The 16,898-nt window shown below is 42.8% G+C and overlaps 1 protein-coding gene across 6 annotated transcripts in view; it reads right to left on the bottom strand.

Moving 5' to 3' along the window:
• obscnb (obscurin, cytoskeletal calmodulin and titin-interacting RhoGEF b) overlaps nt 1–16,898 on the bottom strand; it is a 96,406-nt gene that overhangs the window by 52,842 nt on the left and 26,666 nt on the right. For all 6 annotated transcript variants that reach the window (XM_055883582.1, XM_055883583.1, XM_055883584.1 and 3 more), the window contains exons 22-35: nt 16,123–16,392; nt 10,100–10,369; nt 9,876–9,988; nt 9,581–9,734; nt 6,438–6,599; nt 6,142–6,246; nt 5,034–5,300; nt 4,505–4,774; nt 4,058–4,324; nt 3,690–3,956; nt 3,306–3,572; nt 2,924–3,193; nt 2,432–2,701; nt 1,967–2,233 (exon numbers count right to left, since the gene is read on the bottom strand). In XM_055883582.1, coding sequence (XP_055739557.1) covers nt 1,967–2,233; nt 2,432–2,701; nt 2,924–3,193; nt 3,306–3,572; nt 3,690–3,956; nt 4,058–4,324; nt 4,505–4,774; nt 5,034–5,300; nt 6,142–6,246; nt 6,438–6,599; nt 9,581–9,734; nt 9,876–9,988; nt 10,100–10,369; nt 16,123–16,392 — 3,219 coding nt within the window. The remainder of the gene's footprint in view (nt 1–1,966; nt 2,234–2,431; nt 2,702–2,923; nt 3,194–3,305; nt 3,573–3,689; nt 3,957–4,057; nt 4,325–4,504; nt 4,775–5,033; nt 5,301–6,141; nt 6,247–6,437; nt 6,600–9,580; nt 9,735–9,875; nt 9,989–10,099; nt 10,370–16,122; nt 16,393–16,898) is intronic.

Genomic DNA, 16,898 nt, shown 5'->3' with positions numbered 1-16,898 from the left:
GAAAGCGGCAGCTCTAACCTTTAGCTCGGTACGGATGTTGCCTGTAATCCATGGCTTCTGGTTGGGAAATGTAGGTACGGTCACTGTGGGGATGACGTCGTTGATGCACTTATTGATGAAGCTGGTGACTGAGGTCGTATATGCCACAATGCCATTGGATGAATCCCGGAACATATTCCAGTCTGTGCTAGCAAAACAGTCCTGTAGCGTAGCATCCGAGTCATCTGACCATTTCCGTATTGAGTGAGTCACTGGTACTTCCTGCTTTAATTTTTGCTTGTAAGCAGGAATCAGGAGGATAGAATTATGGTCAGATTTGCCAATTAGAGGGCGAGAGAGAGCTTTGTATGTGCCTCTATGTGTGGAGTAAAGGTGGTCTAGTTTTTTTTCCTCTGGTTGCATGTGACATGCTGGTAGAAATTAGGTAAAACAGATTTAAGTTTGCCGGCAATAATGTCCCCGGCCACTAGGAGCGCCGCATCTGGATGAGCTTTTTCTTGTTTGCTTATGGCCTTATACAGCTCGACGAGTGCGGTCTTAGTGCCAACATCGGTTTGTGGTGGTAAATAGATGGCTACAAAAAATATAGATGAAATCTGGTGAGCTAATAAACTGGACATCTAAGAGTCTAAGAATCAGGGACGCCGCTGTACATAAAGTATGCATCCTTCAATAATCTAATCTTTCTCTCTTTACTCTGAGGATGATAGACCCAAAGATGAGAGAATGATGAACAAGACCAACAAAGATCATTACAGAATGGTTGACTGAGATCTGATGGTATGAATGGTGCCACAGGCATCGAGGACACCAGCCGTGGTCACTTATGATATTGCATAAATTGTGCATTTGAAAATGCACACTGCAACGACGAGTCTAGATGGACGTTAATGGTCAAGCAAGTATCATTTCAATTTCAGAGAAACTAAAGAAGAGAGAAAATGCAGTGATGCACTTCTGTCTCTCGTCTCTACCACAGTTATAGATCTGCTAGATAGGACAGGGGGAGGGGGCAGGATTGTTATGAGAGTGCCCAGCCCCCTCTAGCCTCCACATAATTCGAACCATGGCCCCGGCCATGGGAGTTACCTTTGACCATTAGCGAGGCGTACGCTCTCTTATCCCCAATCACCACATAGACGGTGCCTGAGTCCATAGGCGTCAGCTCGCTCACGGCGAGAGAGTAGAAACCCCCCTCAGATACCTGGATCTCATTGAGGGGGGTGGGCTGCAGAGGGATTTGGTCTAGATACCACTGCGCCAGATAGGGCAGGTCCCCCTTGAAACACTCAACGTCCTGGGGTGGCTCCACTATGAACACTGTCTGACCTGGATGAAACAGATCTTAGACCATGACGGAAAGCAGAGACAAGAGACACATGCTGTTCTGAGCATAATGTGTGTCCTGTCCACCAACCAGAATGGGATTAGACAGTTGGAAGGAATGATCTCCCAAATGTTAAAACATTCAGCATATAATAAGGCAAAACAAAGGGACATGAATAATGCTCAGTCAATACAGTTGCAACGTATGAATGTTGTCTGTTCAAGAAGATAAGCAGGAGAGTCATTCTTACTAGATGTTAAAATGTCAGCTCCAAGATCTCAAAAACAAACTATTGCTCATATAACTCCTAATATTATTCAAGTACCGATCAATAAAAGTTGACGGAGACAACCTAATCGCTCACAAAACATTTTTGAAGAAGCATCTAAATTCTCAACATTAATTCAAAGCTCTGTGCCCTGCTATAAACTGCGGTCAGCATGTCAGCAAATCTTTCATTTTCAGTGTCTGTAATTACTACATTAAAAAAAGTTATTAACATACAGTAGGAATTTGCAAAACCATACAACAATTTCAGTCAAAAGTAATATCAATTCACTATAAATTGTTTGGTGATCTCATAGTAATTGAAAGCACTATAAAGAAAAGATCTATACTGTATATAGACCAAGGTCTTACCTTTGACTGTCACCTTCGCCGTCATCGTCGCAGTGCCCACGTCACAGGTGTAAGTGCCGCCGTCTTTCTCCTCCAGCTGTTTGATAGTGAGGTGGAGGACGGTCTCCTTCTGACTCATCTCATAGCGTCCCCCGGCCTTCAGCTCCACGCCTCCCTTGGACCAGGTGGCCTTGGAGGCAGGCTGGGCTGTCTCACACTGCAGGGTCACTGAGCCCTCCTCCTCCACCTCGCTGTCCTTAAGCTCCTTGGTAAACTTGTGGACTGGCTCTGAGGAAAGGTACATTCAGGTAGGAGCACAGCAGAGAGCATTGAGGTAGGAGAGGGAACACTTTTTGTTATTTATTAACATTAAAAAGCAGTCACGGTTTAAAAGTGGTAGTTCATGGTTAATGATACATGAATATCCAGTAATCAACAACCGTTAAACAATTGAAGGTGTCTGTGAAGGGAACTTGTCAGACTTACCTTTGATCTCCAGCTTGGCCTTGGTAGTGGCCCCTCCGATAACCTCACAACTATATTCCCCAGAGTCCTGAACAGTGACACTGTGGACGGTCAACTTCATGACCCTCTCCTCTTTACTGATCTCATACTTCTCACTCTTCCTGATGTCCTTCCCATCTTTGGCCCACTGGACAGTGGCCCTGGTCTGTGTGACCTCACAGGTGAACACAGCATCCTCCCCTGAGACTACACTAATGCTCTGCAGCTCCCGTGATACAGATTGAGCTTTGCCTGGAACAAATTTCAATTATTTGTTATAATTCTGAGGATGGCTCAATTTCCTTTCAATTACATGCAACAAACAAACTCAGAAATGTGATATATTTTATCTCAATGGTCTACATACCCAACTTTGCGATAACCTCAGGGATCAGTTGACCAAAGTCTCAAAACCATGAACGCTAAAACCCATGCAGATTGACGTTAGAACCTCAACTGGTAAAGATGTCTGACCTTCAACAGCTAAGGTAGTCTTGGAGTTCAGGTTCTTGATGTTGAAGACCACCTCACCAGCATCGGCTGGTGTCACATCCTTGATAACCAGCATGTACTTGCGACCTGTACTGGAGACCTGGAAGCGTCCTTCGTTAGCCACGGTCTGGCCATTGAAGGTCCAGGAACACTCGTCAGTGCTTTCCCGTGACAGAATACACTGAAAGCTACATGTCTCTCCCTCCATCGCCTCCACGGACTTCAACTGCTTGGTGATACCTACGCTCAGGTCTACATAAAGGGTGGAGGGAGAAGTTTTTGTTTCAAAGACACGATGACACAATTGCTGCTTCAGCACACTATAGTAATTTGTTTGCAAGGTATGCAGCTTTGTCATACACACCTCTCACAGTGACCTTTGACTTGGAAAGCTCAGTTCCCAGGTCGCAGCTGTACTCCCCTGCGTCTTCCTTGGTAACATCCTTGATGATCAGACCCAGGGACTTGCCTGTATGCAGGACCTCATACTTAGAGCCAGTGGTAAGGATAGTACCATCTTTCCTCCAGGCGGGGGAGACCCTGGGCTTGGAGACCTCACAAGCCAGGGTGATCATACCTTTCACCTCTCCCACCACATCATCCAGAGACTTGAGGAACACTGCACGCTTCTCTGGAGGAATGCAAATTGAGATCACAAGCACCAGTCAAAGATGTTTAACATATTCTTTAGTCCCACTTCCACACTACAGTATTTTCACTTGGACCAAATTAGCTCATGAGTCCTTACCTTTGACTTTTAGGGTCACACCTTCCTTGATTTCCCTAACCTTGAAGATGATGGTGCCCCCATCCTCAGGTGCCAGATTCTTGAGTGTGAGCGTGTGCACTTTGCCCATGTGTGTGATGGTGTTGACCTCGTTGGAGAAGAGTGCTTTTTCCTTGAGTAGCCATTGCACCTCCTCATCAGTGTAGTTGATCTCACAGGTGAACACTGCGTCACTGTCCTCATCCACCTCTGTGTCCACCAAGTGTTTGGTGATCTCCACTTTCCGAACTGCAATAACACACAGCACACATCTAATTTGAACCATCAACGCTCAGCAAAGCAATCAGCATTGAAGTCAAATCAACACCGAAATCTGATACAAAACGTACCCTCTACAGTGAGAGTGGCTTTGGTCTCGGCAGCACACGACAGACAGCGGTACTCCCCAGTGTCTTCCCCAGTCAGCTTCTGTATGGTCAGCTGAGCCCTCACAGCGTCCTGTTTCAGGTTGTACTTGTCGGAAGCATCCAGGAGGGTTTGCCCTTTGAACCAGCTCACCTCTTTGGGTGCGGCGGAGAACTTGCAGCTCAGAGTGGCTGAGCCCTTCTCCTTGACTGTCATATCTTTAATGGGCTCTACCACCTCAAGAGGGCGCTCTGTAGTTGAGAGAATAAGAAGAACAAACAGCTCTGATCATAGGCAAGTCATATAGCATGCTCCTAATCCACTTTAATCTGTTTATGATAACGTAATTTCAACCAGCTATACCCACTGAGAACATGGTAGTCTGACATAACCATTTGGTTCCATGTTCTGTGTATGGAGAAGCCTCTGACCTTTGACAGTAAGCTGGGCCACAGACTTGCTCTTGCCAGCCATGAACTGGACAGGTCCTGTCATGGACGCCTTGGTCTTCTTAAAGGTGAGGCGGTGCATGGAGCCCTCCTTATCCATCTCCACGTCAACGCTCTCCTGCACGGCCACACCATTCAGGGTCCACTTGGGGGGCTTGACTGAGTCGATGTTGATCTCCACCTCGAAGAAGGCGGCAAAGGGCTCAGTCACTTCCACGGCACTTAGCTCCCGTACGATGCTGATGGCCTGCTCTAGAGGGACCACAGATACAGAGGGTTTAGGTCATACTTGAGGTAAAATCACTCTTAATTACACTCTTTAGGGATCTGTTAAGAGTGCTATTTCCATTCACTCATTGACTGGTAGTCCTGTGTCCTGAAGTATTGATATGTGCTAAAAGAGATTCGGAAGTATATTTTTATAAAGCCACATCATACTTTATAAAAATACACTTCAAAGAAAATTCTTACATGTTTACAATAGACAATGTCCTGGATTTCCTCCTGTTACCTTCCACAAGAAGTTTACAGGATGTCTTGTCATCGATGGCGTCACAAGTGTAAGTATCCTCATCATCCGAGCCCACGTCGTTTATGGTGAGTTTGCGGTATATACCCTCGCTGCTGATCTCATGCTTCTTGCTGGGCTTGATCTCCTTCTTGTTCTTGTACCACTTGACCTTGGCGCTGGCCCGGGACACTTGGCATTCCAAGAACCCACGGTGTGTATACAAGGCTAACTTATCCCTGAGCTTCTTCACAAACTGGACAGGGAGCTCTACAGTAACAATAACAACCGTATCAATACAAGGAAGCCATACTTAGCAGTACCACAGAAACATATCGAAACACTATCATACATCAAAGCAGTAAGTAGCACTAAACTAAGACAGGGAACAGAAAGTACTCAACAGGGGTCAGTACGCCAAAGAAAACAATTCCACATCTCCCTGTGCAATTCACATCCACAGGCTCTCCCAAGGAACAGTGATTTGTCATGTGCTGTCTTCCATCAACTCCAACATCCTGAGGGGCTCAGATAGCCACTGCATGACCTTAACATTCCTGGCCTGGTACAGAGGGATCACCATAAACAACAGAAGAGAAAGTTCCCGAGGGTAGTTAGGTCACCCTAGGATCTAGGTTCTGTGGTTCAGGTTCCCAGAGGATGTATAGCAGCCATACGTCAAAGAAAGACAGCACCATGGATTCCCAGAGAAACCTCTACAAATTGTTAAGGATGTAGCCCTCTGGCCAGGGATACAAAACACCAATATTCCGGTCTAAAAGAGGCCAATGCAGTATCATCCCCACAGACGTTTGGCTGCTGAACCAAAAGAAATCTCAGGAAAATAACTCTGAAGACACAGAGGACAGTCTGACTGGCTGAGCAATTGACTAACTGGATCAGTTGACATAATATTTTTCAGATTTGAGTTATGGATAGAGAACTGCGTTCACCATTGGCATGTTTAATGAGTGCTGGTGAATTATTTGAATTTGTTATGTACAGTATATTGTGATGTGCTGACCTGAATATATTATTATAGCCTATGTCGCTTAGCAATCATGCCGTAAATGCCATGCTATAGAGAAAGCATGCTGGAAATAGACTTTACCTTTCACTGTCAGTTTGGCTGTTGAAGAGGCCTTTTCAGCTGTGAATTTAATCTCAGCCACGTCTTCTGGGGTCACCGACTTAAACAGCAGCACATAGATTTTACCTTTAATTGAAAGAAGGCAACTTATAAGAACAGTACTGAATGCTAAAACACTGAAATAGTAAATTTGTCCTAATTGATCAATGATAATTATTTAAAAACGGTGTATTACTAAAATGTATGAGTGTTTATCACAAAAATGGACATCTAAACATGTGTTTGGAAAGTATGGCAAATGTGTGTATTCTCCTCACCCTCTTGTCTCATCTTGATGTTGTCACCGACTTTGAGTTTGGTGTTGCCTTTGAACCACTGGCAGTCCACTTCATCGTGAGAGATCTCACAGAAGAACGAAGCGCTCTCCTTCTCCATCACCTCCACGTCCTCAAGCTTCTTCACTATTTGAATGTCTCGGGCTGTGGAGCGAGAAGCACAAGAGACAATAAAAAGAGACATTAGAAAATCTTCAACACATCTAATGCTGAATGGAATATGGCCGTTCTTTTACATAGATTTTTAGCTATGTATAGTGGGGTCTGAAATGATTCACACCCTTGATAAAGATTAGCAAAAATGACTGTATAAAATAAATTATTCAAATACTGTGTTATATTGTAGGCTGAAAAAAGTGTGAAAGTATGTTATTTTAAACTAATACAATTGCTTAGACGAAGATATTTTGTTTAACAAGTAATATATTTTTTTCGCAAAAAAAAGGGGTCAAAATTATTGACACGTGTTTTCAATATCTCACCTTGCAAGGATAACAGCACTGAGCCTTTTTATGAGTTGAATAACCCATTGTATTTGTATTTATTATGGATCCCCATCACTCTTCCTGGGGTCCAAACACATTAAGGCACTTATATCACACATAAAACAAAAGATTAAACAGTACATCATATAACATTATTTCACCACTACATATCTACAATAAAAAATGTATAATACCACCACACACCAATATTACAATATACTGTACGTGTGTGTAGAGTGAGTGTGCTAGCGTGTGTGTGCGTATGCGTGTGTCTGTACCTGTGTTTGTCTCTTCACAGTCTTCACTGTTCCATAAGGCGTATTTTTATCTGTTTTTTTAATCTGATTCGACTGCTTGCATCAGTTACCTGATGTGGAATAAAGTTATGTGTAGTCATTGCGTTGTGTAGTACTGTGTGCCTCCCATAGTCTGTTCTGGACTTGAGTATTGTGAAGAGACCTTTGGTGACATGTCTTGGAGGGTATGCATGGGTGGCGGAGCTGTGTGCCAGTAGTTCAAACAGACAGCTCGGTGCATTCAGCTTGTCAACACTTCTTACAAAAACAAGTAGTGACAAAGTCAATCTCTCCCCCACCTTGAGCCATGAGAGATTGACATGTATATTATTAAATGTTAGATCTCCGTGTACATTTAAGGGCCAGCAGTGCTGCCCTGTTCTGAGCCAATTGTAATTTTCCGAGGTCCCTCTGTGGCAGGTGCGACAAAACTATGGCTTGTAGGACCTGCCTTGTTGATAGTGTTGTTAAGAAGGCAGAGTAGTGCTTTATTATGGACAGACTTCTCCCCAGCTTAGCTACTGTTGTATCAACATGTTTTGACCATGACAGTTTACAATCCAGTGTTACTCCAAGCAATTTAGACACCTCAACTTGCTCAATTTCAGTCGCTGTAGTAGCTGACGTGTGTAGTGTTGAGTCATCCGCATTCCTTAGACACACTGGCTTTACTCAAAGCCAGTGGCATGTCATTAGTAAAGATTGAAAAAGTAAGGGGCCTAGACAGCTGCCCTGGGGAATTCCTGATTCTACCTGGATTATGTTGGAGAGGCTTCCATTAAAGAAAACTATCTGACAGATAACTCTTTATCCACAATTTAGCACATTCGTTTTTCCAGCAGCAGGCTATGATCGATAATGTCAAAAGCTGCACTTAAGTCTAACAAAACAGCTCTCACAATAATTTGATCATCAATTTCTCTAAGCCAATCATCAGTCATTTGTGTAAATGCTATGCTTGTTGAACATCCTTCACTATAAGCATGCTGAAAGTCTGTTATCAATCTGTTTACTGTAAAATAGCATTATATCTGGTCAAACACAATTTTTTCCAAAAGTTTACTAAGGGTTGGTAACAGGCTGATTGGTAACGCCAGGGTTGTGGGTTCGTTTCCCATGGGGGACCAGTACAAAAAACCAGTACAAAAAAGTATGAATGTATGTACTTGTAAGTCGCTCTGGATAAGAGCGTCTGCTAAATGACTTAAAATGTAAAAATGTAAATGATTGGTTGACTATTTAAGCCAGTAAAGAGGGCTTTACTATTCTTGGGTAGCGGAATGACTTTTGCTTCCCTCCATGACTGAGGGCACACGCTTTCTATCAGTCTTTGATTGAAGATATGGCAAATAGGATTGGCAATATCATACCTTATTATCCTCAGTAATTTCCATCCACGTTGTCATACCCCGGTGGATTGTCATTGTTGATAGACAATATTTTTTCACCTCTTCCACACTCACTTTACAGTACTCATAATTTGGTCAGTTATACTTGGATGTGTAGTGTCAACCTTTGTTGCTGGCATGCCACGCCTAAGTTTGCTAAACTTGCCAATAGAAAAATCATTAAAGTAGTTGGTAATATCAGTGAGTTTTGTGGTGAATGAGCCATCTGATTCAATGAATGATAGAGCGGAGTTTGCCTTTTTGTCCCAATTTTTTTATTTTTTTACTATCATTCTTTATATCAATTGTCTTTGTTTTATAGTATAGTTTGTTATTCTTTGTATTCAGTTTAGTCACATTATTTCTCAATTGTAAGGGATCGTAGACCATTCCTACGTACAGAATCCTTCCAGATTCTTGCTATCCTTTTTTTGGAAGGATTCTGAGGAATGTTTCTAAGATCCCTGTCAATGTGTTCTCATAAAACAATTTTGAAAAAGCTTCCGTGCCGTTATCCTCGCAAGGTGAGGTATTGACAGTTATTGAAAAAAGGGGTGTCAATAATTTTGACCCCCACCTTTTTGACATTTGTTTTAATCACTTGTTAAACAAAATCAATTTCTCTGAGCAATTGTATTCGTATAAATAAATATATTTTCATTTTTTTTGGAGCATACAATATAGCTTAACATTTTAATTATTTATTTTATACAGTCAATTTTGCTCATCTTTATCAAGTCTGTCAATAAGATCGGACCCCACCGTATCTGGTAAGAAGAAGGTCGGGGATTTCAAAGTGTGACACGCACTATTTTTAACTACCTGTACAACAAAGTACTGTACAACTATCATTGACAAGCCTATAAAATTATTTCATTTCATTACACAATCAGTATCACTGGACTGCATAATATACAGTGTATTGTACCATATGAATAACATATGGGGACTCATACCATGAACAGTGAGTTTAGCTGATGTGTTGTCATCAGACGTTTGGCAGACGTATATGCCCTCATCCTCTTGTGAACATTTGTGGATTAGCAGGCTGCGTGTGCGCCCCTGGGAGAGGATGCGAAAGTTCTTTCCTGGTTTCAGTTCCATGTCACCCTAAGAAACAGTGGTCTTTTAGTAAAAATGACTTAATTGTATACACAATTATGCAATTATGCAAATAAAATTGCTGACTTTGAACACTTTCTCACTTTTCATGACTACAGATCCATGACATACTGGAATATGTTTTCTCACCTTGAACCACTTGACCTCAGCATTAGTTCTGGACACCTCACACTCAAGTGTTGCCTTCTCCTTCTCTGGGGCTTTGACATCCTCCATGGGTTTAGAGATCATAGCCACAGGTTCTATGAAACCCCCAACACCAATAAGCACAACCTTCAAATAACAGCTGCCACCTCAATTAGCACTCAACTCGATGAATAGTTTACTGTTCGTCGAAAATGGATATAACCTACCTGTAACAATGAGTTTGGCAGAAGTTTTGACCCCCTCTGCTTGGAAGGCAATTGTTCCTGCATCCTCCATCTTGATTTGGGATAGTGTGAGGGCGTGCTTCTTTCCCAGGGCCGTGATGCGGCAGTTGGACCCTGCCTTGAGCTTGACGCTGTCCCTGGTCCAGGAGCCCTCCACGTCAGCCAGGCTGAGCTCCACCTCTAGGGTCACTGTCTCCTTCTCATGGGCCTTGACCTCCGGCAGCAGGCCGTTCACCACCTCAATCTTTTTCACTGTGAAATACAGACAGAGGGAATGTTTAGGAGTGTTGGAATATGCATAAAATGATAGGCTACACAGCATCATCAGTAAGTGTCCTGTACATTTTAAGTCATCTCTTCTTGGCACTGAAATTGTAGATATAAATAGTCTGAGTATCTGGGTGGGGATCAAATGTTCTATCAAACTGCATGTAATATTAGAGAATAATGTCTGTGACTTACTATACTCAATAGGGGTATAGTAATTACTGTATACATGTACAGTGCCATCAAAGTATTCACAAACCTTGACTTTTTCCACATTTTGTTGTGGGATTAAAAGGGATTTAATTGTCATTTTTTGGTCAACAATCTACTAAAATGCTCTGAAATTTCAAATTGGAATAAAAATTCAATTTTTTTTTAAATAAAAAAGTATTTCATAGATACATATTCAACCCCCTGAGTCAATACATGTTAATAAATCAAATGCATTTATAAATCCCTTATTTTACATCAGCAGATACCCAGCCTAAAACCCCATAAAGCAACCAATGCAGATGTACAGTAGAAGCACAGTGGCAAGGAAAAATTCCCTAGAAAGGCAGGAACCTAGGAAGAAACCTAGAGAGGAAGCAGGTTCTGAGGGGTGACCAGTTCTCTTCTGGCTGTGCCGGGTGGAGATTATAAGAGTACATGGCCATTAAGGCCAGATCGTTCTTCAAGATGTTTAAAACGTTCATAGATGACCAGCAGGGTCAAACAATAATCACAGTGGTTGTAGAGGGTGCAACAGTTCAGCACCTCAGGAGTAAATGTCAGTTGGATTTTCATAGCCGAGCATTCAGAGGTCGAGAGAGCAGGTGCGGTAGAGAGGAAGAGAGAGAGAGGGAGAGCTAGAGAGAGGGAGAGAAAGGGTCAAAAATAGCAGGTTCGGGACAAGGTAGCACGTCTGGTGAACAGGTCAGGGTTCAATAGCCACAGGCAGAACAGTTGAAACTGGAGCAGCAGCATGACAATGTAGCACGTCCGATGATGTTAGAATCGCCTTTGGCAGCGGTTACAGCTGTGAGTTTTTCTGGGTAAGTCTCTAAGAGCGTTCCACATGGTGCAAATTACAGGAGAACCAGGGGGGCCTCAGCTACCCTGAATGAGACGTTAGCTCCTCTAAATGTAACAAAAGTCAGACTTTGGGTGGGGTCTCTAAATAATGCTAATTTAACCATTCTCCTATTTGTTTAAAATGCAGTGGTAAATATGTTGCACAGTGGTAAACATGAAAATAAAACCTTCCAATAGAACGAAATACCCCCACCTCTCTCTCATGGTTTAAACCATTTATTTATATGTGGCAGCGCTGCTAGTCTCAGCTGAACACCTTTACACATAGAGCACTCATTGCTTTGTTTCTCAGGTGTGTTCTGGTACTGGTGTTCTCCATTCTCCTGTAGTAGTAGACCACTTATTTAGCGTTATTATTTTATATGAATATTTGTTTTCTTTACTGCATCACCTGATGATGGTCAACAATATCACTAGACAGCTAGCCTACAGCTAGACATCAATGTGCATCCAACAAGTAGACGTTAATGACAGTAGGCCTATAGTTGACTCTCGTTTAGAAGCTTTCAATTTTGCAGTGGGATAGGCCTACATTATTTTGGATTTGTGTCCCCATGGGAACTGTTTTAAACGGTGAAACATAATGAAATCTTACGTTGGCATAGTTATGTAACCGATGTGAAATGGCTAGCTAGTTAGCGGGGTGCGCGCTAACAGCGTTTCAATCGGTGACGTCACTCACTCGCTCTGAGACCTTGAAGTAGTGGTTCCCCTTGCTCTGCAAGGGCCGCGGCTTTGAGGGTGGCTGTTGTCGATGTGTGCAGAGTGTCCCTGGTTCGAGCCCAGGTAAGAGCAAGGATAGGGACTGAAGTTAGACTGTTACAGTTACACTTACAGAGCATTTTCCGAGATCTCCAAGATCCATGATAGGTACAGGGTTTAAGATCAATATTCTATTTCAATTGTTAAACGGTAAATAATGAAAAATAACACCGTCATAAATGTAAGGAAAGAAAAGTCGTGTTTTATGTCACAAGATCTGTGAAGACTCCAAGTATTAACTCATGAACTAGGGTGTAAAACATGTTTTGGTTCAACTCATGTATTACATTGAATGTAGGCTACCTGTTCTGCGTGTGTTCATGTGTTTAAAATTGCGTTGGCTGAGAGGGTAGGCTACAGGCAGTGGTGTAGGCCTAGTGGAGGGTAAACGCAAGTAAACACCGTTCACCCACCTTTTAAAAAATTAAATGCATTGAAAGCATAGGGAGAGTGAATTTTTTCACCGTGACCGGTAATCAGAGTTTACTCACCTATTATTGTTATTTTTTTACACTACGTCACTGGCTACTGCCTATTTGAAGTTTATGGTAATACACATACATTGTAGCCTAGCCTAGTAAATTGGTAGTGTGTGTTAGGGTGACCATCCCGTTTTTTCACAGAGACAGTTTCAGACCCATTTCAGATGTCCCGAATTTCCCCCCCCCCCCCCCCCCCCCCCCAATGTCATGGTGTAATTCACACTCTGGTTACCACACCTGGATTGTGCAACATTTGGCCATTATTATTGTCAAAATTCTTCAAGCTCAGTCAAATTGGTCGTAGACATCCATTTTCAGGTCTTGCCATAGATTTTCAAGCAGATTTAAGTCAAAACGTTAACTCGGCCACTCGGGAACATTCACTGTCTTCTTGGTAAGCAACTCCAGCTTAAGCCTTGTGTCCTGCTGAAAGGTGAAATCATATCCCAGTGTCTGGTGGAAATCAAACTCAAACAGGTTTTCTAGGATTTTGCCTGTGGTTGGCTCAATTCAGTTTATTTTTTATCCTGAAAAAACTCCCCAGTCCTTAACGATTACAAGCACATGATGCAGCCACCACTATGCTTGAAAAAATGGAGAGTGGTACTCAGTTGGATTTTCCCCAAACATAACACTTTGTATTCAGGTCAAAAAGTTTATTGCTTTGCTACATTTTTTGCATTATTACTATAGTGCCTTGTTGCAAACAGGATGCATTTTTTTGAATATTTTTATTCTGTACAGGCTTCCTTCTTTTTACTATGTCAATTAGGTTAGCATTGTGGAGTAACTACAATGTTGATCCATCCTCAGTTTTTTTCTGTCACAGTTACTGGCCTAATGGTGAAATCCCTGAGTGGTTTCCTTCCTCTCGGGTAACTGAGTTAGGAAGGACGGCTGTATCTTTGTAGTGACTGGGTGTATTGATACACCATCCAAAGCATAAATAATAACTTTACCATGCTCAAATGCATATATTGGATATATTCAATGCTTTTTTTGTTTTACACATCTACCAATAGTTGCCCTTTACAAAGGATTGTAAAACCTCCCTGGTCTTTGTGGTTGAATCTGTGTTTGAAATTCACTGTTTGACTGAGGGACCATACAGGTAACTGTACTGTACTGTATGTGTGAGCTACAGAGATGATGTAGTCATTCAAAAATCAAACCCGTTAAGGGTAGATGTTCTGCTGGAATCCATAGGTACTGCAACCAGGCGCCTCATAAATCTAGTTTCCCATAGAAAACCAATAGAAAACACAGTGAACTCAAAACATAAAATTCCTGGATGGTTTGTCCTCGGGGTTTCGCCTGCCAAATAAGTTCTGTTATACTCATAGACATTATTTTAACAGTTTTATAAATTTAGAGTGTTTTCTATTGAAAATCTACCAATTACATGCATATCCTAGCTTCTGGGCCTGAGTAGCAGGCAGTTTACTTTGGGCACGCTTTTCATCCGGGCGTGAAAATACTGCCCCCTATCCCAAAGAGATTTTAAACACTTTTATTGCACACATAGTGAGTCCATGCAACTTATGTAACTTTTTAAGCAAATTTTTACTCCTGAACTTATTTATGCTTACCATATAAGAAGGGGTTGAATACTTATTGACTAAAGACATTTCAGCTTATCATTTTTTATTAATTTGTCAAAATATATATACACTGCTCAAAAAAATAAAGGGAACACTTAAACAACACAATATAACTCCAAGTCAATCACACTTCTGTGAAATCAAACTGTCCACTTAGGAAGCAACACTGATTGACAATACATTTCACATGCTGTTGTGCAAATGGCATAGACAAAAGGTGGAAATTATAGGCAATTAGCAAGACAACCCCAAAAAATGGTGATTCTGCAGGTGGTGACCACAGACCACTTCTCAGTTCCTATGCTTCCTGGCTGATGTTTTGGTCACTTTTGAATGCTGGCGGTGCTCTCACTCTAGTGGTAGCATGAGATGGAGTCTACAACCCACACAAGTGGCTCAGGTAGTGCAGTTCATCCAGGATGGCACATCAATGCGAGCTGTGGCAAAAAGGTTTGCTGTGTCTGTCAGCGTAGTGTCCAGAGCATGGAGGCGCTACCAGGAGACAGGCCAGTACATCAGGAGACGTGGAGGAGGCCGTAGGAGGGCAACAACCCAGCAGCAGGACCGCTACCTCCGCCTTTGTGCAAGGAGGTGCACTGCCAGAGCCCTACAAAATGACCTCCAGCAGGCCACAAATGTGCATGTGTCAGCATATGGTCTCACATGGGCTCTGAGGATCTCATCTCGGTACCTATTGGCAGTCAGGCTACCTCTGGCGAGCACATGGAGGGCTGTGCGGCCCCACAAAGAAATGCCACCCCACACCATGACTGACCCATCGCCAAACCGGTCATGCTGGAGGATGTTGCAGGCAGCAGAACGTTCTCCATGGCGTCTCCAGACTCTGTCACGTCTGTCACATGTGCTCATGTGCTCAGTGTGAACCTGCTTTCATCTGTGAAGAGCACAGGGCGCCAGTGGCGAATTTGCCAATCTTGGTGTTCTCTGGCAAATGCCAAACGTCCTGCACGGTGTTGGGCTGTAAGCACAACCCCCACCTGTGGACGTCGGGCCCTCATACCACCCTCATGGAGTCTGTTTCTGACCATTTGAGCAGACACATGCACATTTGTGGCCTGCTGGAGGTCATTTTGCAGGGCGCTGGCAGTGCACCTCCTTGCACAAAGGCGGAGGTAGCGGTCCTGCTGCTGGGTTGTTGCCCTCCTAAGGCCTCCTCCACGTCTCCTGATGTACTGGCCTGTCTCCTGGTAGCGCCTCCATGCTCTGGACACTACGCTGACAGACACAGCAAACCTTTTTGCCACAGCTCGCATTGATGTGCCATCCTGGATGAACTGCACTACCTGAGCCACTTGTGTGGGTTGTAGACTCCGTCTCATGCTACCACTAGAGTGAGAGCACCGCCAGCATTCAAAAGTGACCAAAACATCAGCCAGGAAGCATAGGAACTGAGAAGTGGTCTGTGATCACCACCTGCAGAATCACTCCTTTTTTGGGGGTGTCTTGCTAATTGCCTATAATTTCCACCTTTTGTCTATGCCATTTGCACAACAGCATGTGAAATCTATTGTCAATCAGTGTTGCTTCCTAAGTGGACAGTTTGATTTCACAGAAGTGTGATTGATTTGGAGTTACATTGTGTTGTTTAAGTGTTCCCTTTATTTTTTTGAGCAGTGTATATATTTTTTACATTATAGGGTATTGTGTGTAGGCCAGTGACCAAAATCTAATACATTTAAAATGCAGGCTGTAACACAACAAAATGTGGAAAAAGTCAAGGGGTGTGAATAGTTTCTGGCGGTACTCTACATAACCATAAAACTACCGCAGCTGTAAATAGGACACCATTCTTACTTACCATCCACTGTGAGTTTGGCCTGGGTCTTGTCGTCCAGGGTCTCACAGGAGTAGTAGCCACGATCGGCCGTAGTCACACTCTTAAAGACCAGGGTCTGCTTGGCTCCGTCCACCCTGATCTCCATGTTGCCTCCAGGCTGTAGCACCACGCTGTTCTTCATCCACCTGACCTCTTTAGAGGGTTTACTCAGCTCTACCTCCAGCTTCACCTCCTTCTGTTCCTCCACCACCATCACATTCTCCAGCTTCTTCTTGAACATCACCGGCTCCACTGTCAGGGCACAAAGAAAACACAGATATTACAACTCCTTTCTGAAAACTGTAGCCCTTCTAAGCAAAGTTGCTTAGAAGGCTTCTACATTTTTGTAAACAATGGCTGTAATTGTATATCAATCAATGAAGATAATCAGAGGATTTTACAGAACAGAAGCATATCCATGGGAAATGTGCATATTTTTTATATTGTAAGTGTTAAAGCTGCAATATGTAACTTTTTGGGCAACCTGACCAAATTCACATAGAAATGTGCATTATAGATGTCATTCTCATTGAAAGCAAGTCCAAGAAGCAGTACATCTGTTCTGTTTCTATGCTTCTCGTTCTTAAGTTTAGCTTTTGCATCTTTTACTTCTGGTTTTGTACACCAGCTTCAAACAGTTGAAAATACAATATTTTTGGTTATGGAAAAGATATTACACAGCGGTTTAGATGGTAAAATGATTCTCTACACTATACTTGCTCTTTTGGTCACATAAAACTGAAATTAGGCAAACTATT

This window comes from Salvelinus fontinalis, chromosome 26 (genome assembly GCF_029448725.1).
Source record: "Salvelinus fontinalis isolate EN_2023a chromosome 26, ASM2944872v1, whole genome shotgun sequence".
Taxonomy (NCBI): domain Eukaryota; kingdom Metazoa; phylum Chordata; class Actinopteri; order Salmoniformes; family Salmonidae; genus Salvelinus; species Salvelinus fontinalis.
This window is presented reverse-complemented; position numbering and strand designations above follow the sequence as displayed.